Genomic DNA, 26,702 nt, shown 5'->3' on the forward strand with positions numbered 1-26,702 from the left:
TTGTATAGACTCCTCACAGTTATGCAGACTCCAAACAACCTCTGCAGAGTTACATAGTCTCTCACAGGTACCAATCACCCTGCACTTTCACCAGCCCCAACAGCACACACCACACTCTTCTTAGCCCTTTTCCACAGCAACACAACACAGCCCAGAGGAATCCAGCAACATCTCAGAAGGTAAGAAACAGCAGCAGGGTTAGGCCATTTGCCCGCTCAGGCATGTTCATTGAATCCCTATGAAAGAGGCCATTCGGCCTGCACCAGCTCTCCAAAGACCATGCCGTCCAGACCCAACCCCCTACCCTATTCCCCCCGAACCCAGCATATTCCATGGCTAATCCACCTAGCCTGTACATCCCTTAACATTATGGGGGCAATTTAGCATGGCCAATCCACATAACCTGCACATCTTTGACTATGGGAGGAAAGCAGAGCACCTGGAGGAAACCCATGCTGACACAGGGCAAGTGTGCAAACCCCACACATACAATCCCTCAAGGCTGGAATCAAACTCAGATCCCTTGCGCTGTGATGTAGCAGTGCTAACCACTGAGGCACCGTGCCACCCTGCTTTATCATTTGTTAAGATTATAGCTGATCAGATTAGGGTCTTAACTGAAATTTTTTGCCTGGTCTCTGACTTTCTTGCTGATTTTAAAAAGCTATCTAACTCAACCTGGGATACATTCAATGACCTATCCCCCACGGCTCTAAGGGGAAGAGAATTACATAGACTGATGACTCTCTGACAGAAAAAAAGTTCCATAGTCTTCATTTGGAGATCCTTTCTTTTAAAACTGCCTCCCCTTGTTCGGCACTTCTCTGTGAGGAGAGAGATTGTTTCTATGTATCCACCCTGTCAGGTCCTCCCAGAATTTTATATGTATCAATATGATCATCTGTCATTCTTTTACACATCAGTGAGTGTAGACCTAAACTGCGGAACCTTTGCTCTTAAGACAAACCCATTCTTCCCAGGAATCCCTACAGTGGATCAGGCAAGTGAATCTTCTTTGAACTGTTGCCAATCCTTAAGTAAGAAGACCAAAATTCTGCACTGTATTCCAGGTGCAGCCTCACTAAAGTCCTGTACAATTCCTGAACAAAAACAGAAATTGCTGGAAAAACTCAACAGGTCGGGCAACAGTTTTGGGTCCATTGACCTTCTTCAGAACTGTACAGTTCCCTATTTTCTTACACAATGGTCCTTACAGGCCAACATTCCAGCTGTCTTCCAAATGATTTGCTACACTTGCATGTTAGCTTTTTATGATTCAGCTATAAGCACACCGAGATCCCTCAGAATCATCAATCTCTGCAATGCCTCCCCATTTAATAATCATCCTGCTTTTCTATTCTTCCTGCAAAAACAGAGAAGCTCACATTTTCTCACATTATGCCCCATCTGCCAAATGTTTGTTCATTTCCCTAACCAATCCAGTTTCTCTTTGCAGATTATTTTCATCCTCTGCAATTTTCTTTCTACCTATCTTTGTGTTGTCTGCAAATTTGGCTACAATACACTCAACTCTTTCATCCAAATTATTGATATAGCCCATAGTGTTCCACTAGTTACACTTTGCCAGTCTGAATGTAACCAACCTATCACAATTGTTTGCGCCCTGTTAGCCAGAACCCATGGGTTCTCCCTGTCTGTCAAGTGTTGAAATTACTTCAGAGTCTGAGATGTACACGGCTTAACGCCTTCTCCTGAAGAGTAGAATGACTTTATTTTATTTTTCTGAGAGCCTCTGGGCACAAGAGGTGAGCTAGAGACAACAAGGTGTAGAGCTGGATTTGCACCAGCAGGCCAAGCAGCATCAGAGGAGCAGGAAGGCCGATGTTTTGGGCCTACACCCTCCTTCAGAAATACTCTGTTTTACACACTACCCATATCAGAGGAAATGTTGGAGGAATCTGACCCAGTGCCAAAATCTCCCAGGAGGCACTGTAAAAAAAACCGGTCTACGTCCTCAGATTCAGAGAGAGACACATGTAGTGACTGGTAGGAGATCAACCAGGTGGACCTCATAGAATGAGTTCCATGATTGGGGCTGTTAACCTGGACCAATTAGGAAGCCCTGGCTGACAAATATAAACCAGAGTTTCAGAGGTTCTGTTCACTCTGAGGGAGCTGGATCAGTGTCCCTTGGTGATAGGATACCAGCTTCTGTGGTGTTATTTCAGGCATGGCATTGACAGTTCAAACACCTGCCTTAATTTTGAAGAAGGGTCCAGCCCAAAATGGGCTTCTGTCTCTATAATTACTGATGACCTGTAGTGTACATACAGCATTTTCTGTTTTAGTTTCGCATTTCCCACATGAACAACATTTTGCTCTTTGAGATGCATTCTCAAGCTGTACATTGCATTGAGGATTGCTCCTCATTATCAGTTTATTAATTTCCACCTCTCGTGATTGCTAAACTATCTGTCTGTTGATCTGATACCTGGTGTTAGGTGAACAGAAATTTCCTCCAATTAGATATTGCGAAGGCTGAAACCATTGATGTTGGTGTCTGTAGAAAATTTCCTCCCTTCCCCTCATTCCATTTCCATTCCTATCTCTGGCATCAGTCTGAGGCTGATCAGACCATTCACAGCCTTGGTGTCAGAGTTGACCCGGAGATGAAATTCAGATCACATGAAGACAACCTGTTTGCACTTCTGTAACATTATGTGATTCTGTATCTCTCTCAGCCCTTCTGTAAACTCATTTACACCTTTGCTACCTCAGGACCTGACACTCCCAATTTACTCCTGACTGGTCTACTGTGTTATCCCCTCCATAAATATGAGGTCTTCCAAGACTCTGCAGCCCAAATGCTAACTCACAGCAATTTGCAATCCCCTATCCTCCCTGTGTAACTGACCTACACTGGCTCCCAGTGGAACAATATCTGCTTTTAAAATCTTCGTCCTGGTTTTCAAAACTCTCTACAAACACTGTTCTCCCTATCTCTGAAATCTCCTCTAGCTCTGCAACCTTCTGAGATATTAATGCTCTCCTAATTCAGGCCTCTTCAGCATCATGGGTTTTAATCACTTCAGTGTTGGTGGCCGTATTCTCAGCTCCCTACCCCGTAGACTCTAAGATACCCTCCCTACATCTGTCTCCCTTGTCTAAGACTCTCCTTAAAATCTACTTCTTTTTAAAGTTCGTTCATGGGATGAGGCTTTTATTGCCCATTCCTAATTGCCCAGAGGGCAGTTAACAGTCAATCACATTGCTGTGGGTCTAGAGTCATATGTATGTCAGACCAGGTAAGGATGGCAAATTTCCTTCCCTAAAGAGCATTAGTGAACCAGATGGGTTTTTCCAACAATTGGTAATGGATTCCTGGTTATCGTTAGACTTCTAATACTGGAAAAGCTCAGCAGATCTGGCAGCATCTGCGAAGAAAAAAGCAGAGTTAACATTTCGAGTCCAGTGATCCTTCCTCAGGACAGATGTTTGTTGAATTCAAATTCCACCAACTGTAGCAGGATCACACATTATGTCCCAGAACATTACTTGGGTCTCTGGATAAACAATCCAGCAATAATACCACTAGGCCATCACCTTCCTGATCTTATTATGTAGCTTGGTGTCCTATGTTGTTCGATAACTCTCCAATGAAGCACCTTGGGGTGTTGTACTGTATTAAAGAGGTTATAAAAATGCAGGTTGTTATCATTGTTACTCTTTTTTTAATGTAATTCAGTCTAAATATGTCAGCCATGGTTCACTGGGCAACTTTCTCTGAGTCAGGCATTTGCAGTGTGCTGTAAGATGTGTCATTTATTCATACATCAATATTCATTTTAAGAGCTTGCATTTGGAAATAGTGCTATGTGGGTTTTGGTCTGTATATGAGGGGCTTTAATGGCTAACTTATCAGTTTATCTCTGGAGCCATGGCATTTAGCAAACAAAATAGTAAGAGAAATATTTCTTGCTGTACAAATGGAATTGGGAGAGTTTTACAAGCAGAGCAAACACTGAAGAGCATTAGATTGCTTTCAGTTACAAAGATCAGGAGTTGATTTTTCTTTTCTTAGAGAAAACATGTCTAGCTTGGAAACTTTCGAGCTTCATTTCACCAAAGTCCTGGTTGAAATTAGTTGCATGTCCATAAGAAAGGAGATAATTCATAACAGGTTAGAAATAGATAACCTCACTGTAATTATGTCATTTGAAAGTTCCAAATGAGAAGTGTTTGTTTAGAAGCCTGAAGAAGTTATTCAAAGCTGAAAAGGTCTAAGCTCAGTTCTGTGGATACTCAATGAAGAGGCTATCAAATTCTCAAGGCCATGAATTGAAAGCAACACTAAATCAAACCTATAGATGTAACAGAGAAGGGAATTCTCTCTGATGCTTGAGTAGTGTCAAGTGATGCTGTTCTGGTAGATGGAAGATTGTGGTTTTACTGTGTTTCAAAATCTTTCCAATTGTGTTATATGTAAACAGCATGGTTTATTTTATTTTACCTTCTCCACTCCTACATAATAAATTTCTGTTGTTAAAAGCAGAACTGCAGTATTGCATGCTTGTGTTTCAATGAAAGGCCATTTCGGTGAACATTGGAGATTGAGGGATGATCTTATTGAGATTTCTAAAATCATGAGAGGGATGGATAGGATGATTAGTCAAGATCTTTTCCCCTGGGTGGGGAAGTCCAAAACTAGATGGCAAAGGTTTGTGGTGAGAGTGGAACATTTAAATAAGACCTGAGGGTCATCTTTTTCATGCCAAAGGGTGTGTGTGTATGGAATGAGATGCCAGAGGAAGTGGTGGAATTACAACATTTAATAGGCATCTGGATGGGTGTATGAAAAGGAAGAGTTTAGCGGGATATGGGCCAAATGCTAACAAATGGAAATAGATCAGATTGGGATATCTGGTTGGCATGGACGAATTGGGCTGAAGGGTCTGTTTCCATGCTGTATTTGTCTAATAATAATAGCTGGTAACAGTGGATCTAAATCCCAGTCCAGAGGCTTGAACATAAAGCCAAGTCTACTATCAGAGCAGCCATATTTCATCTGCTCTTTGCTCTCTTAGAATATAAAACATCCTATGGCACTATTCAAGGAAGAGCAGTGGCATCCCCACCTCTTGTCCTGATCACTGATTATCCTTCAATTAATATCATTTAAAAACAGATTTTCTGGTAGTGTGTGGGAGCTTTCTGTGCACAAGGTATTTGGTAACTTACCTAAATTACAGCAGGACTGAATTTCAAATGTATGTAATTTGTTATTTTTAATTTTGGGACATTTGAGGCTATTAAATTGTCCATGCAAATGCAAGTAACTTTTCTCTCAAAAGGATACTTTGCCATGCATTACTGAGAAGGCAGAGTTCCTGAGTACTTTAAAAGGAACATTAGATAACTTGTCAAACCTAAGATCTGTTAAATGATATCGGGAGTGAGTGGGAGAATGTGACAAGGTAGCTTAAGCAGTGAAAACATTGTAGATGTTGGTGTGTTTGTCAAGCTGGGAGCTTTGATAGCAGACGTTTTGCCCCCTTACTAGGTGACATCCTCAGTGCTATGGAGCATCCTGTGAAGTGCTGTCATCTTGTGTTGATTTGAATTTATATGGTCTGTTTTTGCTGCTTCCAATAGGTGCTGGTTCCAGCTGTGCATTGAATTAGACCCGATATCCTGATCTTTACAATGTGTTTCAACTGGGACAACAAGACTTTCATTGGACAAGTCAAACAGAGGGCAGCAAGGAATTCTAGGAGGTTTGGCATTCATCCATGGCCTCCATTAACAAACACATTGTATTAGACCATTACAACGCACAGCCAGAACCAGACCATATAAATTCAAACCGGCACAAGACAACAGGCTCCACAGCACTGAGCATGTCACCTAGTCAGGGAACAAAACATCTGCTATCACACCTGCCAGCTTGGCAAACACCGACATCTACAACCAGCACCCGAGCTGCAAATCTTCACTATGACCCTGCAGTGAAAACATTGGTGCAGAAGATGGATGAAATTCCGTTCCCCTTCTTGCGATGTTCTATGAAGCTTTGAAAGTCTGTTCATTAGATTTTGAAACCACTCTGTGGAGTAATACAGATAACATTTTTACCAGGGATTAAGGTCACATCTATTTCATGGACAATGTTCAAAACTCTTACAGGCAGATTTTTTCTTAAAATTGGACAGCACATAGTCACATAATTCAAAATTGAATATTTTCACTCAATTGAAGCAATGGAATTGGCAAAGTAGTGAAGTAATTTGCCTTCGATTGAAAAAGAGACTGAAAGGTATTAAGTGCTGCAGTGTGATATCCTATAATATATTTGCTGAGTAAGGGAGAGAAAGTGGCTCTATCAGGACTGGTTCACTCTGGGTGTGCTAACCCCTACAATTTCCCCAAACGTGGAATATTGGCTGCACCACATTTAGTAGTGGGGGGGGGGTGGTGGTTTGTGGTCATGCTTTTCTCTTAGATAACAACCAAGGCTAAATAGAACCAATTCTGCATTTTGGCAATTAAGCTGAAGTGCAAAGTTACCACTTTGGTTCACAGTTGTTTTTCTGAGGGTTTTCATTTCTAAGTCAATGCTGTTCCTTTCCAACAGGGGGAGCAGGTATTAACTGAAGGCAGTCTTTGGGAAAGCTGTGCTTTATCAAAGTGATAATAAAATGTGAGGCTGGATGAACACAGCAGGCCAAGCAGCATCTCAGGAGCACAAAAGCTGACGTTTCGGGCCTAGACCCTTCATCAGAGAGGGCCTCTCTGATGAAGGGTCTAGGCCCGAAACGTCAGCTTTTGTGCTCCTGAGATGCTGCTTGGCCTGCTGTGTTCATCCAGCCTCACATTTTATTATCTTGGAATCTCCAGCATCTGCAGTTCCCATTATCTCTGATACTATTTTAACCTCACTGCGAAGCCTCTTCCAGGGATGCCTAACCTGAAGAAGTTACCCTCCTCCCTCCGGACCAACCTCAGGGAATCTCTCTCCCATTGCAACTCTCTTGTAATCTCTTCGGCCTTGAAACTGCTCGACCATGTCCTGAAGCAAACCAGGTACCACAGTCACATCACCTTCCTCAGCACCTGCCTACGGAACCAGATCATCCCCAAGGGACTACAGTCCACATTTCAGCCTTCCCAATTTGGCCCCAACCGTGACCACCTCTACACCCAGAATATTCAGACCCTTCAGAAGCGGTTCTACCTGCGACTCCTGAAACAGACACTCGCAGCCATGCGCCGGCACCTCCAGGCACTGCAATCCAGCCTGCCCCAGCTCAGAGCCTCCCTCTCCCAGACCTGCACAGGACTCCTGCTGTTTTTTATCCTCCGCAGGATCCACAGACTGAACACCCAGTTCCACTCAGCTTTACTGGACACCAAAAATCGTAAGTACAACCAACTCATGGGCCCCTGCCACCCACAAGAGGATTCCTGCGCCTCCCAAATCCCGAGTCTGTCCCTGCCCCTCCCCCACCATGCACCCGCCGCCATTGACCATGAGGACACGGCCGGAGACCCCACCGATGACGTCACATCCGCCTCCGCCGGCCACAGAACTTCCGGAACCGCTGCTGCAGTCACCACCTCCACGTCCAGGTACTACAGCCCACACACCACCCTCACCTCAGCTGCTGCCGCCCACCCCGATCCTCCCACGGCCGACGGAACCCCGCCCACGGCCGACGGAACCCCGCCCACGGCCGACGGAACCCCGCCCACGGCCGACGGAACCCCGCCCACAGCCGACGACATCATCGCTCCGCCCACAACCTCCACAGCCTGCAACCCCAGAGAAGACAGCCACACTGAGCCCTGCCGAATCTTCACCATCCCCCCAGACCTCCCACTGACTGAGGACGAACGGTCAGTCCTGAGCAAGGGGCTCACCTTTGTCCCCCTACAACCACACATCAACGAATACCAGTCACGGTCGGACATAGAGCAGTTTTTCCGCCGTCTTCGCCTACATGCCTACTTCTTCAACCGGGAACCCAACCCTCCTTCCACTGACCCCTTCACCCGCTTCCAACACAAGTCCTCCTCCTGGACACCACCCCCAGGCCTCCTACCCTCCCTCGACCTCTTCATCTCCAACTGCCGTCGAGACATCAACCGCCTCAACCTCTCCACCCCTCTCACCCACTCCAACCTCTCCCCCGCAGAGCTCTCTGATGAAGGGTCTAGGCCCGAAACGTCAGCTTTTGTGCTCCTGAGATGCTGCTTGGCCTGCTGTGTTCATCCAGCCTCACATTTTATTATCTTGGAATCTCCAGCATCTGCAGTTCCCATTATCTTTATCAAAGTGTATTGTTCCAATGAGGAAGATGCTAATTTGCAGCAGAGGCTTTTAATATTTGCTCCATACCTGCTGAATTTCTGTGCTTCTCTTTAATATCTAGACTTCTGCTCTTCTCTCAATCTCTTGCAATCATGTGTTGCATTTATAAAGGTCACAGTAGTCCCACTCTCTCATTAGAGAGAGAGATGACTGGTGGTGGTTTAATCCGAGGGTCAGGCAAGGGGTGAGGTTGGAAAGGAAAGTCTTTCATAGTCACCTCAGCTAGTATGGGAATTGAACTTACATTGTTGGCGTTACTCTGCACTGCCAGCCACTCCTCAACTTGCATTTATGCAACACCTTTATCCTACTAAAATGTTTCAATGTGATTTCCTACAGCATTGAGAGACAATAAATCCTACTTCTGATCATGATTCACTGCCCCCTGCTGGCAAGTGTCTGTATGCATGAAGAGAGGTTGGGATTCAGTGACTGAGGTGCATACTCTTTAATAGTTCCCTCTCTTAATCATCTCTTCACTTCCCACCCTGATATAGTAATATAACACTGAAGGAAGCCATTTGGCCCATTAAGTCTAATTCATCAACTGAGTTCAAAAGAAATGTTTCCATTTGTAAATTGCCTTTCACGACATTCCCAAAGTACTTTACAGTAAATTAAACCAGTTGGAAATGCACTCATTCTTAAAAAGTGGGGAAACACCACAGCCAACTCATGTCCAGCAAGACAACACAACCATCATCTATTTATTGACCAGATCTTGTGTTTCAGTGGAGATAGCAAGAACTGCAGATGCTGGAGTCAGAGTCAATAGAACATAGAACAGTACGGGGCCTTCTGTCCACAATGTTGTGCCGAACTTTTACCCTAAACCTAAGGTCTATCTAACCTCCACCCCTACCTTATACTATCATCCATATGCCTATTTAATTGGCACTTAAATGCCCAATGAAGCAGATTCCACTACCCTCTCCAGCAATGCACTCTATGCCCGTACCATTGTCTGAGTAAAGAACCTACCTCTGACCTCTCCCCTATGTCTACCCTCACTCACTTTAAAACTATGTCTCCTTGTAATAGCTACCTCCACCCTAGGAAAAAGTCTCTGGCTGTCCACCATATTTATACCTCTGATCATGCAGATGCATCAAATAAGTAGGAGTTGCACATAGAATGTTGACATTTATTACAAGGTGGGTGGACATTTAAATAGGAGAATCTAGTTACAATTGAGCAAGACATTTGGTGAGACCACACCTGGTGTACTGCGTACAGAACTGGTCCCTGTAATTAAGGTGAGATTTGTTTCCATTGGAGGCAGTTAAGAGAATGTTCATTAGTGGATTTCTGATATGAAGGAGTTTTTTTTTCAAATGAGGAAGGATTGGGTTGATATTCAGTGGATTAGAGGAAAATGAGACATTTTTAAAGATCGAAGCTGAGTGGATGTTTCCCTTGGGGCAGGGCAAAGCAAATTTTAAAATGACGGGACTGTAATTCAAGAATAACAGGCTGCACAAGACGAGATGAGGAGGAATTTCCTTTGAAATGCTGTATTTCAGGCAGCAATGGAGATAAAGTAATTGAATATATTCAAGGTTGAGATAGACAGATTTTTGAACTATATACTAGGATTATGGGAACAGGCATAAAGTGGAAGTAAGGCCAAGATCAGATATTCCTAACAGTTCCATCAAATTCAAGCTTTTGCTATGTAGTTTAATAATCAATATTATTGAGTGCTATTTCATTACTTTCATATCCCTGTGGTGAACAAGACTGGAAAACCATAGAGGTTTCAACAGACATTCACAGAGCAGGCTCAAGGTTTATGGGGGATCATGAGAATAAGTAGTCCTTCTTGAGAAAGTCAATTTTATCAACAGTAGGAATGGGAGGAGCATGAATCACAACTGAATCTGGACTTGTCAACAGCTGGACGATTGGAATAGTGATCAGCAGCAGGAATTCTGGCTTGACTTCCCCTCCTTAATTGAGAGCATTTTGCTATTTCACCAATTTTACCATAGGCTATGCTAAGATTAGCTAGCTCACCTAAATCTGGGACTTTCCTACTCATTATAACTAATTTCCCTCCTGAGTGCACTTACTGGAACTCTCTGTGTTTTAAATGAAACACATTACCCATAAATTCATATCCCTAATTCATTTCCCATTTATGGACTACAGTTGCAAAGCCAGTTTTCCATTATCAGTGATAGAACATAGAACATAGAAAAGTACAGCACAGTACAGGCCCTTCGGCCCACGATGTTGTGCCATGGAATAATCCTAATCCAAAAATAAAATAACCTAACCTACATTTCCCTCAATTCACTGCTGTCCATGTGCATGTCCAGCAGTCGCTTAAATGTCACTAAAGACTCTGCTTCCACGACTACCACTGGCAAAGTATTCCAGGCTCTCACAACTCTCTGGGTGAAGAATCTCCCTCTGATGTCTCCTCTATACCTTCCTCCTAACACCTTAAAACTATGCCCCCTCGTGGCAGTCAATCCTGCCCTGGGGAAAAGTCTCTGGCTATCGACTCTATCCATGCCTCTCATTACTTTGTACACCTCAATCAGGTCACCTCTCTTCCTCTTTCTCTCCACAGAGATAAGTCTGAGCTCAGTCAACCTCTCCTCGTAAGACAAACCCTCCAGTCCAGGCAGCATCCTGGTAAACCTCCTTTGCACCCTTTCCAAAGCCTCCACATCTTTCCTATAACAGGGCAACCAGAACTGGACACAGTATTCCAAGTGCGGTCTCACCAGGGTTTTGTAGAGCGGCAGCATAACCTCGCGGCTCGTAAACTCGATCCCCCTGTTAATGAAAGCCAAAACACCATATGCTTTCTTAACAACCTTATCCACTTGGGTGGCAACTTTGAGGAAGCTATGCACTTGAACACCAAGATCCCGCTGTTCCTCCACCTGCCGAGAATCCTGCCTTTAATCCTATATTCAGCATTTAAGTTCGACCTTCCAAAACGCATCACTTCGCATTTATCCAGGTTGAACTCAATCTGCCATTTCTCAGCCCAGCTCTGCATTCTGTCAATGTCTCGCTGAAGCCTGCAATAGCCCTCGATACTATCAACGGCACCTCCAACGTTTGTGTCATCAGCAAACATACAACCCACCCCTCAACCTCCTCATCCAAGTCATTTATAAAAACTACAAAGAGCAGAGGCCCAAGAACAGAGCCCTGTGGGACACCACTCAGGACTGACCTCCAGGCAGAATACTTACCATCTACAACCACTCTCTGCCTCCTGTCAGCCAACCAACTCTGAATCCAGACAGCCAAATCACCCTGTATCCCATACCTCCTGACTTCATGAATGAGCCTGCCATGGGGAACCTTATCAAATGCCTTGCTGAAGTCCATGCACACCATATCCACTGCTCAACCCTCATCAACCTGTCTCGTGACTTCCTCAAAGAACTCAATAAGATTTGTAAGGCATGCCCTGCCCCTCACAAAGCAATGCTGACTCCCTTTAATCACGCTATGCTTTTCCAAATAGTCATAAATCCTATCCCTCATAATTCTTTCAAAAACCTTGCTGACCACAGATGTAAGACTGACTGGTCTGTAATTTCCAGGGATTTCCCTATTCCCTTTCTTGAAAAGAAGAACAACATTTGCCTGCCTCCAATCTTCTGGTTCGACTCCCGTGGAGAGTGAGGAAGCAAAGATCTTTGCCAGTGGCCTAGCAACCTCCTTTCTCGCTTCCCGGAGCAACCTAGGATAAATCTGGTCTGGCCCTGGCGACTTATCAATCTTAATGTGTCCTACTGTGTGAAGCTGGAGGAACACAGCAAGTTAGGCAGCATCAGAAGAGCAGGACAGTCCCCACGAAGGGTGTTAGCCTGAAATATCAACTTTCCCGCTGCTCTTATGCTGCCTGACCTACTATGTTCCTCCATCTCCACTCGCTATTGACTCATGTGTTTCAGTGATTTCAATGCAGTGCATTGAACAGCTGCACCAATAAAGTCCTGCATTCTCTTCCCTGTATGAGAAAATGCACTGATGGATAAGGTGAATAGCCAAGGTCTTTTTCCCAGAGAGGAGTCGTCCAAAAGCTAAAGGGCACAGGTTTAAGGTGAGAGGGGAAAAAAGAGACCTATGGGCAATTTCTTCACACAGAAGGTGATGCATGTACAGAATGAGCTGCCAGAGGAAGTGGTGGAGGCTGGTACAGTTACAACATTTAAAAGGCATCTGAATGAGTGCATGAGTAGGAAGAGTTTAGAGGGACATGGGCCAAATGCGGCACAGAACTCAGTGGTTAGCACTGCTGCCTCACAGTGCCAGGAACCCGGGCTTGATTGTGGCCTCAGGCAACTGTCTGTGGAGTTTGCACATTCTCCCTGTGTCTGTGTGGGTTTCCACTGGGTGCTCCGGTTTCCTCCCAGTCCAAAGATGTGCAGGTTAGGGTGGATTGGCCATGCTAAATTGCCCCATAAAGTTCAGGGATGTGTAGGTTGGGTGCATTAGCCATGAGAAATGCAGGGTTGCAGGGATAGGATAGAGCGATGGGTCTGGGTGGGATGATCTTCAAATGGTTGGTATGGACTTACTGGACTGAATGGCCTGCCCCCACACTGTGGGGAATCTATGATCCAAGAGGCCTTTTCTGGAATACTGTGTCCAGTTCTGGAGGCCCGCTTACAGGAAGGATAGTATTAAGCTGGAGAGGGTTCAGAAGAGATTCATCAGAATGTTGCCAGGTATGGAAGGTTTGAGTTATAAGAAAGGCTGGATAGGCTGGGACTTTTTCACAGGAGCATAGGAGGTTGAGAGGTACCCTGTCAAGTTGATAAAATCATGAGATGTATAGATAGAGTTAATGGCAGTTGCCTTTTCCCTGGGATAGGGGATTTCAAGACAATGGGCCACATTTTTAAGGTGAGAGGAGAGAGATTTTAAAAAGGCATGGCAATTTTTTTACACAGAGGGCGTTTCATATGTGAAATAAACTTCCTGAAGAAGTGGTGCATGTGGGAACAATTACTCTTCTTAAAAGACATTTGGATAAGTACAAGAATAGAAAAGGTTTGGAGGGATATGGCCCAGGAGCAGACAGGAAGGACTAGTTTAGTTTGGGATTATGTTCGGCATGGGTTGGTTGGATCAAAGGGTTTGTTTCCATGCTGAATGCCTTTAAACAGGAGTAGACTAATTTAAGGTATCTGTTCAGCATGGATGAGTTGGACCAAAGGGTCTGTTTCCACGCTGTACATCTCTATGACTTCATGACTCTATGATGGCGGTGCAAAAACAAAACGGTAATCAGAAAGTTATTTCACTGATTTATTTTAAATGGTCGAGACATTTTGGGCAAGAGACACAGCTGCTGAGAAACTAACTGCACAAGGATGCAAAATAAAAAGATGCAGAAAGATCTCCAGTCGTGGAAAATAAGCTAATGGCAATGATATCTGTACTGCTTCTTTCCATTACATTGTTATGGCATTCAAGAAAATATATAACATTCACAAACTGTGTTGTAAATAACATCATGAGCATATCTTTACAAGGGATATATCCCCTGTGTGCACATTAATGTCTGGAGAACAGTTATGCTACACATAAGTAAAATAAGTGGTCATTCTTTGATTATATACAACATTGATAGATAGGCAATGTGCCAGGGTCCAGATAGGAGTCCCTGCAATTGTGTTTGTCTATCATGTCATCATTGCTCAGAGATAAACCATTCCTTTGAATAACCCTATCAGGCAGCTAACAAAGTAAGTAGTGCTGTTCAGTAATGTTTTGATATGGACTCAACTGTTTCATGTTCTGTCTGCTAAACTGCGTTAAGAAGTATTATATGGTGCATATCTTTCTTCCCTGCCCTGTCAGTGTTGATATAGAGGTATGGATCCACAGACACCAAACACCCTCTTTACCTAAGCTAAGATGCCAGATGCAATTGTACAGCCCAGCTTTACTCCCCATCTATTTTATGCATGACTTTGTTCCTATTCATGATGGGTTTTAATGGGGTATGTGATAGACTATGGCAGGGATTACAGCTCTGTCTGCAATAGGCATCAAACATTGGGAACCTCACCAACTGGTCAAACCTTGCCTTTCCTGAATCTATGATGTGGAGGTGCTGGTGTTGGACTGGGGTGGATGAAAGCCAGAGGCCACACGACACCAGGTTATAGTCCAACAGGTTTATTTGAAATCACAAGCTTTCAGAGTGCTGCTGCTGCTTCATGTGAAGTCCACTGAAGGAGCAGTGCTCCGAAAGCTCATGACTTCAAATAAACTTGTTAGATTATAACCTGGCTTTGTGTGACTTCTGACTTTTTCCTGAATCTAACCTTAGCGGAGTGATGTCTCTCGGACCCGGCTGAGATGAGCTGACACACCACAGATTGAGCTATGGACCGTGCTAATTTCTTTTGCTCTGTTCTAAACTTGGGCAATTCATTCACCAACTGAGTCAATACTTACTCTTGTTAACCTTCCCTTTAACAAACACAAACTAAATTAATTATCCAACACACTCAATGCAAAACACTGTACATTAGGCCTTTTTCTGATGAAGGGTCTAGGCCCGAAACGGCAGCTTTTGTGCTCCTAAGATGCTGCTTGGCCTGCTGTGTTCATCCAGGTCCACACTTTGTTATCTCGGATTCTCCAACATCTGCAGTTCCCATTATGTCTGATACATTAGGGCATTAGTGTGTTTATCTAACATACCCCATAATTTAAAATCAGACTGTCATTTTATGATGGAAAAAGGATTAATTATACTGGGAATACATTCTTTCAGAATTAAGTTTTGTTCAGGGTTTTGGATGTACAAACTATTATCACCATGACAGTAAACAGCTCTCAATCACTCATCCCACAACAGAACATTGTGCTCAAGCAATTAACGTGAGAATGCTGAGAATTGGGGATAATAGGTCATGTGAGAAATGCAAGTACAGATCAAAGCATGAAAGAATCTCCTCAAACTGTGAATTTTGGCTTGTAACTTACAGAGGTGTGACATGATCTGAGGAAAGCTACTATTTAGCAATGGACTCTGCTGTGTTGGGCCCAGCATGTATAGCAATGAATTAACCCCTCCGAACTGCCTCCTACTGAACAGCACAATCTACGCTACAGCAGAAATGGAAGATTGCTCCAAGGGAGATTATTATTCTTGCTTCGCTTGGTCTCCTTTCTTCAGGATGAGTTGTCGTTGCCACGGTGCCAATTTTGACTCGTCATAACCAAGATTCCGCAGTATCTCTGATTGTTCCTTCAGTTTATCTTCTTCATCCTTCTTCAACTTCTCTTCCTCTTTCCTAATGTCAAGGTTAAAATGCATCACCAATGTTACATAGAGTACCTCTGAGATAGATGTATCCACTGTGTCTGAATTTTTTCATTAATTCCTCTTGATCAACAACCTTGAAAAATAATTTTCCCTCCCATCTCCCCATTCATATTCCCAGTAATTTTCTCCCCCCTTCCCCTGAAATCTTTTACAGAGTTAATATCCTCGGGGTCCTTCAGTCAAGCATTATTTTTGCATCTCTGCACCTCTGAGGGCTACTCAGCATTGGAGCTAGGAGAAATGGGTTGACTTTGGAGTAATGATTCCCAAAGTTCTCCCTCACTGGGATTTTCCTCACTTCCTATCTGGACCGATTGATAGAGATCAATTGCAATGATTAGTCAACAACTCTGTTGTCATGACATTATGCTGCCACTTCGATTCAGAAAGCTCGCTAGATGGACATTTTTGTTATTTTTGTTAAGCAATTGCTACGTAACTGTGGAATATTATGCAGGATTCGGTATTCCCACGGCAGGGTCTGGCGACCAGCTGGAGAACTGAGATGAGACCAGCTTTCTTCAGTGGAGCAGGCCTGACCCAATTAAATGCTCAACAGTCACTCGAGTGATCAGTGCTGAACCCTGCTGTCTCCTCATCCATGAGGTATGACCCTGGAGGCAGAATTCAGGCTCCCACCCCCCCATCTCACCCCACCACCACCACCTTGGGAGAGGCTGGCACATGAGAGGTTGGCAGTCCTCCATTGCCTGTCAGTACCATCCAATTGCAGTGTATACTGTGAGTAATGCACCCAATAAGGGCCCAGTATCAACCAGAGACCCAGGCCAGAGTTGAGTGAAGACAGGATGGGTAAGACCATAAGGTGCAGGAGCAAAAGTTGGTCATCCAGTCCATTGAGTTTGCTCTGGTGTTAGAGGAGAACACGGTTGATCTGATAATCCTCAACTCCACTTTCCAGTCTTTTCCCCATAATCCTCGATTCCCTTATTGATAAATTTAAACATGTCACATCCTAAAACATATTTAATGATCCAGCCTTGACAGCACTCTGCGATTAAAAAAAACCTGCAGATTCACTACCCTCTGACAGAAGAGATTCCTCCTCATCTTTGTCGTAAAAGGTTGACCCCTTATTCTGAGATTGTTCGCTGTGGACTGAGAGTCTCCCACAAGGGGAAGAAAGCTCTGCATCCATCCTGTCAAGTCCTCTAAAAATCTAGTATGTTTCTGGGGTTCTGCTGAGGGGAAATATCAGCGCCATGGGCTAAATTTAAAAAGCAAAATCAAAAGAGGTAATAATCCCCGGCTTACTACCCAAGCCTTCAGTAAATTGGCAGAGGTTCAACAAGATTAAAGAGGTGTACTCATGGTTTGAAGATTGGGAGAAATGGGTTTGAATTCATGGGCCATTGGCACTAGTACTGAGGAAAGAGGGAACTATTCCGATGAGAATCACGTAACTCGGACTACGGATAGAGCCTTAAACTAAAGAGTGGTGAGGGGGGGTTTCAATTGCATGGAAAATGATGCACTGAAAAGGTGAGGAGGGCTCAGCAGTGATTATTAAAGTTTCCAGAACAAGTTACAGGCCAGAGAGTATGGAAAGAGTCAGGAATCTAACTTCAGGCACAGCAGAAAAGGCGACAACACTGAGTCAATTCAGGACTGGGGGTGTTTTACTTAAACACATGTAGTAATAGAAACAAGGTAAATAAGTTCATAGCACAGGTTGAAATTGGCAGGTACAATGTTCTGGGTATCACAGAGATATGGCTGCAAGGGGATCAAGGCTGGGAATTAAATATCTAAGAATATATGTCCAATTGAAAGGACAGGCAGACGGGCAGAGGGGTGGGGTTGCCTTGTTAAGAGAAAGGAAACTAAATCAAAGGCATAGCATCTGCATGGGTTGTGCTGAGCAACCGCAAAGGAAAAAGGCCGCTGCTGTGAGTTGTCCACAGGCCTCTGAGAAGTAGTCATGATGTGAGGAAGAAAATAAATCAGGGCAGAGTAAAGATATATAAGAAAGGTCTTCAATATGCAGTAGACTGGGAAAAGCAGGTTGGTAGCAGATCACAAGAAAAGAGATTTGTGGAATGTTTGAGATGATTATTTGGAGCAGCTTGTGGTACAGCTCACCAGGGAACAGGCAAATTTGGATTTAGAGATGTGTGATGAGGCAGACTTGATTAGAGAGCTTAAAGTGAAAGAACCTTGACAGAGTTGTAACCGTTATATGATAAAATTCAGCATGCAGTTTGAAAGGGAGAAGCTGAAATCAGATGTAATAATGTTACAATTGAGTACAGGTAACTACAAAGACATGAGGGAGGAGCTGGCCAGAGTTGACTGGAAGGGGAGCTTAGCAGGGAAGATGGTGGAGCAGCAATGGCAGGAGTTTCTGGGGGTAATCTGGGAGACAACAGAAATTCATTCCCAGAAAGAAGAAACATACTAAGGCGGGAACAAGGTAACCATGGGTGACAAGGGAAGTCAGGGGCAGGGTAAAGGCAAAAGAAAAAGCACACAATGTGGTAAAGATTAATGGGAGGCCAAAGGTTTGGAATCCCTTTAAAAGCCAGGAGAGGATAACTGGAAAAAAATCAGGATAGGGAGAGAAAATCCCATACAATAAGTTAGTTGGGGTGTAACACCCACAACCCCAGCTACAGATCTACTCCAAAACCTCAGTAAGTTAGTTAGTGATATAAAAGATGATTTCAACAGTTGTTTTTAGATATCTAAAAGGTAAGAGAGACCCAAGAGTGGACATTGGACCACTGGAAAATGAGGCTGGAGAAGTAATAATGGGAACAAAGAAATGGTAGAAGAACGGAATGGGTAGGTTGCATTATTTTTCACAGTGGAAAGCACCAGCAGCATGCCAGAACTTCAAGAGGAGGGGGCAGAGGTGAGTGTAGTGGTCAGCATTAAGGAGAATAGTTGAGGAAACCAAAAGCTCTGAAGATGGATATATCAACTAGACCAGATGGACTATATCCCTGAGTACTAAAGGAGATAGTTGAGGAGATGGTAGAGAAAGGAGAAGCAGTGGACGGAATCAATTTGGATTTCCTGAAAGCCCTTGATAAATATGATGCACAGGAGGTTGCTAAGTAAGCGAAGAACCCATGGGGTAAGGGGTAAGGGGTAAGGTACCGGCGCAAATAGAATATTGGCTGACTGGCAGAAGGCAGATTGTAGGGAAAAGGAGGTCTTTTTCCAGTGACGAGTGGAGAGATTAGGACTGATGGCACAGTCTCAGAGTGAAGGGTTGCACTTTAGAATGGAAATAAGGAGGAATTTCCTCAACTAGAGGTGGGGGTTGCCAGGGTGAATCTGTGGAACTCATTGCTGCGGACAACTGTCAAGGCCATGTCATTGATGCATTTAAGACAGAGATAGATAGGTTTTTGATTGGTAAGGGGATCAAGGAGTATGGGGGAGAAGGCAGGAGAATATAGTTGAGAAGCATTATCAGCCATGATTGAATGGCAGAGTAGATTCGATGGGCCAAATGAACTAATTCTTCTCCTATTTGTTATGGGTCTTGTTTTGAATAAAAAATCATTTACTATGCATGGGCAATTAGTAAAAGATTACAGTGATCTGATGGACATTGTTACAGAGCGTGAGGAGCACCTGGATATTAACTCTCATACCTTCATAATCCTAAACTGTCCTGCTCACGTGTCTAAATTACATCATCATAGTGGATGATACTTAAGGCACTGCTTAGCATTAACTCTTTCAGACTCTCAAACAACACCGGTGGATTCAGGGTTAATGAGAATAGTGGTTTGTTAATAAGTCTAATTAATAATGGGTGGGTTCACTGTGTCAACCAATTTCCAGCTGCTCGTTTAATGGGAAGGGAGGCTGTTGGCTTGATTTTGGCCTCCTCTGTGAATATTTAGGTCCACCCGCCAGAGTGCACTCCAGTGGGCTTCATTAAATCCATTTCACCCAGCATGGCATAATCCTTTCCTTATCCGATATTTTCATGTGAACATTTCCAAATGGGTAGCTACTAGTTAGCCTTTCCCCTCTCTAGCTGTTACCTGGACAGTATAATAATTGAAAATGATGTTTTTGTGTAAATATGGAGTCATTCATTCTTCCAGTCACGTTGAATTCAATGAGCTGAAACCAAAAATAACCATTGACAAATCTGCTTTTAGTTTAGAAAATATTCACAATATTAAGGCACAAATCCATTGAAATCCATTATCCATTGAAATTAATTGGTACAAAACTAATACACAGTCAATTCTTCACAATCAGTGCACAAATACAGCTTGAGTTTTTTTTTCCTTGTTGGTGTGTTATGGGCTAGCACAGGAAGCAAATACAATTATCTAAAATATTCAAAACATAGACTTTACCTTTTTACTAATGAAGCCTTTTGTTTAATATTTCATACTCACATAGAAAATTAGTAAGGGAGTACTCACCTCTTTTTCTCCCTGGGGATAAGTTGAAAAACAAAGACATAAAATTAGACATTGCAAAATGTGTCAGCTATATTCAAATTTTAGACTAACGTGTCTCTTCATGTCTCGGGAACATATACCTTTCTTCATCCAGTTTCTTCTTCACGATATCTCTCTTCCAAGCCGGCATATTAGCAAAACGAGCTTTTTCCTGGTCTTCCTGCACAGAAAAATGGAGATGGATCAACATGGTCTTTCTTCAATTTAGAAACACAGAAGGATGCCATTCAGTTCATCAATGTTGTGCTTGCTCTGAGAAAGAACTGTCTTTGTCATAACTCTTCATTTATTTTCTCTCTGAAATTTTTCAACCAATTCCTTTTGAAGGTTAAGATTGAATTGGTTTCACTAAATTTTCAGATATTGTACTGCTGTGCTAAAAAATTCCAATCTCTGTTTTACCAATTACCTCAAAAATTTGAAGACATTTAAAATCTCAAATGCTTGTAACATACCAATGTAAAAAAGGGGAGGTGCTGGCCTCGTGGTATTATCACTAGACTATTAGTCCAAAGACCCAGGTAATGTTCTGGGGACTCCTGCCATGGCCTGTGGTGGAATTTGAATTCAATAATCATTTGAAATTAAGATCTAATGAAACCATTGCTGATTGTCAGGAAAAATCCATCTAGTTCACTAATGTCCTTTAGGGAAGGAAATCGGCTATCCTTACACTAAGTGTGACTTCAGACCAAAAGCAACGTGGTTGATTCTTAACTGCCTTCTGGACAATTAGGGATGAACAATAAATGCTGGTCCAGCTAGTGATGCCCACATCCCATGAATAAATAAAAATCTCTTTCTGTTTGTTCAGGTGAAAACTTTCTGACATTTCTTTACTACCCGAGTCTATTTATTAAACTTTTATCCAGTTCTGATAAAAGGTCATCAACACGAAACAAAATTGCAAAGTTGGACTTTTCAGTTTTTTTTCATTTTACTGCCTCTATATTCTATGTTTTGGTTTGTTTTTCAATGTTATTAGATGGCGCCACAGAGTAGCAACACTGTAACACTTTTCACTGTAGTTTGGAATGAAATGCACATCACAAAAAATAATCAAAATCAAAATAAAACAGTAATTGCTGGAAAATTGCGGCTTCTGTGGAACGAAAGCAGAGTTAACTTTCCAACTCCAGGGGCCCTTCTTCAGAATATAAAATGTTGGTTCTTTCTCTCTTCAGAGGTGCCTGCTGAGTTATTTCCAGCACTTGGTCTTTAGTTCAGATGTCCAGCAACTGCCTTTGTGGTATTAGTTTATTACCATTTCTTACATTATGACACTGACTGCTTGAAAAGCAGTTCATAGGCTCCTATTGTGTTTTTTTCTCATTCTCTCATGCAATGTAGGTATCACTGACAAGGGCAACATTTGTCGCCAATCTCTAACTGGTCTTGAACTGAGTTACTTGCCAGGCTACTTTTCAGAGGGCAGTTAAGAATCAACCAGGAGGAGCAAATTACTGCAGATGCTGGAATCTGTACTGAAAACAAAAAAACGTTGGAAATCATAGTGGGCCAGGCAGCATCTGTAGAGAGAGAGCAAGCTAACATTTCGAGTCTAGGTGACTGTTCATTAGCTCCGAAGAAGAGTCATCTAGACTCGAAATGTTAGCTTGGTCTCTGTCTCCACAGATGCTGCCTGGCTGGCTGTGATTTCTAACATTTTTTTGTTAAGAGTCAATTGAGTCTCTGAGTCTGGAGTCATATACAGGCCTGACCAGGTAAGGACAGGAGGTTTCCTTCCAAAGGAGCATTAGTGAACCAGACAGGTTTTTAAACAACACTCAGATATAGTTTTGTGGTTTCTGGACTAGACTTCTATTTTATTCACTGAATTTAAATTCCATCAGCTGAATGGATGGGATTTGAACTCGTGTTCTCAGAGGATTACACTGCCTCTCTGCATAACTAATCTTGTGATATTACTACCATGTCACCTTCTCCCCAGCAGTGACATCCTGAGGATGTGAAAGTGGTAAAGAAATGAAAATCCTGGCTGATGAAAAGTCACAAACTTGAAATGTTAACTCTGCTTTCTACCCTACGATGCTGCCAGATCTGCTGAATTTCTCCAGCAATTTCTGAATTGTTTCAGATCTCTGGCATCTGCAATTCTTTGTTATATCCTATCTTTCTTACCTGTTAAGGTCTATTATATTTCATTGAGTCATCATACTGCACATTTGACATCACTGTAGAGTAATTCCAGTTGTAATTATGTCCAGTGTAACAAATAAGTTTGAGTTTCAATCTCTGTTGTGAGATTACCTTGAGAAGGTTTAACTTCACATAGATTGACAAAAACTTGTAAACAGTGCAAAACACTTTTTAAAGTTATCTAAAATTAAAGATTCAAAATGTTTTGAGTGATTGAGAAAAACAAACTATATACGGGAACAATGCAAGGCACTGGAAATTGTACAAAGGAATGGACTAAGCTACGTCTCTGAATTTCATTTTCCTTCATCAGTAAATATCTTAAGTTACTACTGCAATTCCACTAAATTCATTGTATTCTTTTCAAGAGTCTGGTTTATATGAAAACTAAGATAGTACATTGTTTCAAATGCCCTAAATAAGATAGAACACTATAATGAATGAGATGATTCTGAAACATGAGAAGTTGATGAATATGCCTCCTGTTGTGTACCAAATAGTTCAACCTGGCAGTCAGACTCGGAATGTCCCGACTCCATTCTGACAGCTCAATTTTCAGAATCCAGTAAGAAAAGCTGGGTTTCAATAATTAATGATTCCCCTGGGAATTGTTGCAATGTAAAAAAAACACAAGTGACCACCATGAGTAGCTTGGCAAAGGCCAGCAGATTAGCAGTACTTTATTTCAAGATACAAGTTACACACCATTGTTACGTCAAAAGTGACAGAAAATCCACTACATCATGAATAATTGCTTCTTCATACAATTTTAGTGAGATGTTTTCTTTATTCTGCTACATTACTAGACTCATAGTTGTTGATCAAATGAAAATTCCCCTTTCCTGAATAGATGCATTTTAGTTAAACTGTATGACACACCTGATCCAGACTATTATTCTCTCCTTAATGCAACATCTTAATTATAAATAGATATTCTCATGTTTCACAAGTTTACTTAAGTCAGTCTCAAAGGTCAAATTCAACTATGGCTAGGAGGATGCTACACAGAACAATGCTTAAAACATTAGTACTTGAGCAATTTTTGTTTTGTCAACTAAAACAGAGAATGCTGGTGAAACTCAACAGATCTGGCGGTATCTGTGGAGATAGAAAAACAGAGTTAACATTTCAAGTCCACTGTCCCTTCTATCCCAAAGAAGGGTTATATCAGATTGGAAATATTAACTTTGTTTTTCTCTGTCCACAGATGTTGTCAGCTCTGCTGAGTTTCACCAGTGTTCTCTGTTTTTATCATACTTTTCCAGCATCACCAGATTTTGCTTTTATTATTAATTCAATGCCAACCTTGGTCCATTGTTAGTGCTCCGACCTCAAGAACTTTGAGATTTTAAATCTCTAGGGACTTTTAAATAAAACTAGGCTGACATCAGTGTAATACTGAGGAGCACTGCATTGTTAAATATCCCACCTTTTAGGAAGACGTTTAACGAAGGTTCTGTTCAGTCATTCAGGTGACAGCACTATGGGGTTCTTCTGGTGTCCTGGCCAATATTTACTCTTCAAGCAACATCTTCCAATTTGGAATCATGGTCTACCTGCCAGCAAATCTGTTGTGTCAAAGTCTCTCAATTTCTCTCAGTCCGATAGATTTTGAAGATTTCAAAGAATTGGTGACAATTTTGATTTCAAATAAATGAACCTCATTCTCTCACTGATCTTACTTTTTGTTTAATGCATAATAAAAACTATAATCAATAAGAAGTTAAGCAGTAGAGACAAACGAATGAACACATTGTCCTATTACATCTACATCTTTGTAATGACACAGATATTGAGATAGGTTATAATTATAGGTTTTATATGTCTAATTCATGGTTAAGATTGAGAAGTCCATGAAACACTCCTAGGAAAAAGTAATCATTCACAGTTGTCCTGGAGACTCCTACATGGAGCTCCACACTATGGCACCAGGAGTCAATGGAGGAACACCAGCTAAAAGAAGCTACGACAAGTCCGTGTCGATAAGTGTCGGAAGACCTAGTGAAAAAAGAAATTGTTGGATTAGGGATTAGAAATTTATTTCTCTGGACAGAGTGAGATGTAGTCTAAGTGCCATTTATCTTCATGATTTACATTGTTGAGAGATCCAGCTAAACGAAAACCACTGAAAAGTGATTTGTGCATCCAATCTTGTCTGGCATGTTTTCTGGTCATAGAACCAAACTATTCAGGATAGGCTTTCTTGTAATTTTCCAACCAAAGAAACCCATATGTTTGGGCAGGATTTGAACCTGAGCTGTTTGGACACTATTTTCTCTCTGGAGGTTTCAACAAGAAAAGAAAAAGATTTTTACTTGGATCCTGTCCACTCCATGTTCTTTGCAGTTGGAGGTTTTGCTTTGTATAGTCTGTTTCTTTCCACATTTCCTCCAGTAAAAACATTCTCGCTCCAAAATGCTCTTCCCTTTCCTATAAACAATTCTCCTCAGATAGCATCCAGCTCAAGATGTCCATTCTGCTAATGGTCTCTCCATTTAATAAGTCTGCTTTCCTTTCCCATGTTCTTTCCATGATCAGCCTTTGCTGAAGGTAATCCCTTTCCTTCTATATCCGAGAATGTCAGGGAATGTTCTTAGGAGCTCTGTTCTGTGAGCAACTGTACATGTAAATCTCTGCTTTGGCCCACCCTCAATTCATGGGGTCAACACTTTAGCTTCATCAAGGGTAGGGGGTCTGCAGCAGGCATGACGTATTCCATAACAAGTCCACTTAGAAAACCTAAGGGACCCTTCCTGAACTGATGCATGTAGTAAATAAGTTGTTCTTCAGATCCTGGGGATGTCATGAACGTATTCAAATAGAGATAACCAATTCTCTCCTGGATCAGGTAGAATATTCTGCAGCCTTTCCAATATCTTGATGCCAATATCTTGATGTATAGGGTGAGAGGCATACAAGACCTCACGTCATGCATATGGTTTCCCTGGTACTTTGAGAATTGTTCCAGAAATACTTTTCTGCACCTTGCCTAGAATCTAAGGGTGGAAGTTGATGGAATGGAGATGAGGCAAAGTCAGTTCACCATAAAAGCCATTCAGAAACATCTAATTTGGTCCTTCATCACCCTCTCTGACCCCAGAAACATTGGGTCCTGCACTCCTTTAGACGCAATAGTTCACACAAAAAACAGGACATCGTTGAAACTAAGCCAATTCTTCAAGAAAAACTTTGAGGGACAGCAGTGACAATACAAATTGTCTGGGTTAGGGAGAGGGAGAAATTCACCTCTATGTCACTCCCAGTGATCCTAGTGAAAGGAATGTAAGTAGGAACATTGGAACCTGACAGGTTCAAATTAATTTATGATTCTTCAATCAAACTGGCAGACCTTCCAGTGTCATATTTGAAGAATGGCCATTTAAGTTGGAATAACCAGAACATCAACTGAGCCATTTCACCATAGCCATGATGATCTTTTTACTATTTGCAGAAACTGAAAGTTTAAAACATGGAATACATTAACCCACAACCAAAAATGTCTAGGAAAAGGAGCAGGAGTAAGACATATGGCTCTTTGAGTCCACCTCAATATGATCATGACTGATCTTTGTCCTCAACAGTTTTCCTGCCCCATCCCAAAATGTAAAATCTAACTCAAACATCATGCAGATGGTTTTGGAAGGCTTAAAAGTGATCTGTATTACAATGTTGACACAGTCTTAGATTGCCACAATTCATCAGACCAAGACAAAACAGTCCCAAATATGGACCCGAATAAATCAGGAGAAAACTCCAGCAGCGAGGCAAACTGGTTTGGATGGTACATGATTCATCTCGCATTTCAAATGCACTTTAGAAATACTCAATTTTATGCTTCATAAAGACTCTTTTCACATACTGTCAAACAAAAATTCACCTAACGTTGAGCCTGCCAAAGAGGAGGTGGAGATGAAATAAAATTGCTAAACAGTTTCAAGAACAGGATTCCATCTAAAATCTGAATAAACTTGCAGCCAAGTTATCATTCAAAAGTGAAACTCAAACGTGGCTACATTTTCAACAAAAGATGACTTGATTACAAAAAGGTAATGCATAGGGCAGGTACTGAATACAACTGCGGAGAGTTCTATTCCGTTGTTGCCTTAAACAAGATTGCTCATTTAACTCAAACATACTTTATTAATCTTCAACATGGTAGAGATAGTGTAAAAGGACCATTCATTGTAATGGTGAAACATGAAGTAAAAGTTGGAGACTGGGTGAACTCTGACCTTTACACACTGATCCTTTAGGTTTAGTGTAACAACCATGTTGATTGCTCCTTTTTCTCTTTCTTACTACATTTTTCCTAAAATTTATGCCTCCGCTTTTCCTGTTCTGAGGACGCAGGCTAGGAATCAAATCACTATTTTGTAACTTGCCCATGTGGCTCTTGTGTCCAAATGGATGAGAACTTTTGGAGGATTCCAAATTT

At 42.1% G+C, this 26,702-nt stretch overlaps 1 protein-coding gene across 3 annotated transcripts in view; it reads right to left on the reverse strand.

Moving 5' to 3' along the window:
* Window positions 1-13,601: 13,601 nt before the first annotated feature.
* espn (espin) overlaps window positions 13,602-26,702 on the reverse strand; it is a 168,568-nt gene continuing 155,467 nt past the window's right edge. Inside the window, exons 12-14 of one of the 3 annotated variants that reach the window (XM_048561676.2) lie at window positions 20,188-20,267; window positions 20,069-20,080; window positions 13,602-15,618 (exon numbers count right to left, since the gene is read on the reverse strand). In XM_048561676.2, coding sequence (XP_048417633.1) covers window positions 15,468-15,618; window positions 20,069-20,080; window positions 20,188-20,267 — 243 coding nt within the window. In that variant the 3' untranslated portion in view covers window positions 13,602-15,467. Of the gene's footprint in view, window positions 15,619-20,068; window positions 20,268-22,907; window positions 24,266-26,702 lie in introns of those variants that run through there. The other 2 variants (XM_059655668.1, XM_048561674.2) reach the window with 2 other exon arrangements.

This window comes from Stegostoma tigrinum, chromosome 28, assembly GCF_030684315.1.
Source record: "Stegostoma tigrinum isolate sSteTig4 chromosome 28, sSteTig4.hap1, whole genome shotgun sequence".
Taxonomy (NCBI): Eukaryota; Metazoa; Chordata; class Chondrichthyes; order Orectolobiformes; family Stegostomatidae; genus Stegostoma; species Stegostoma tigrinum.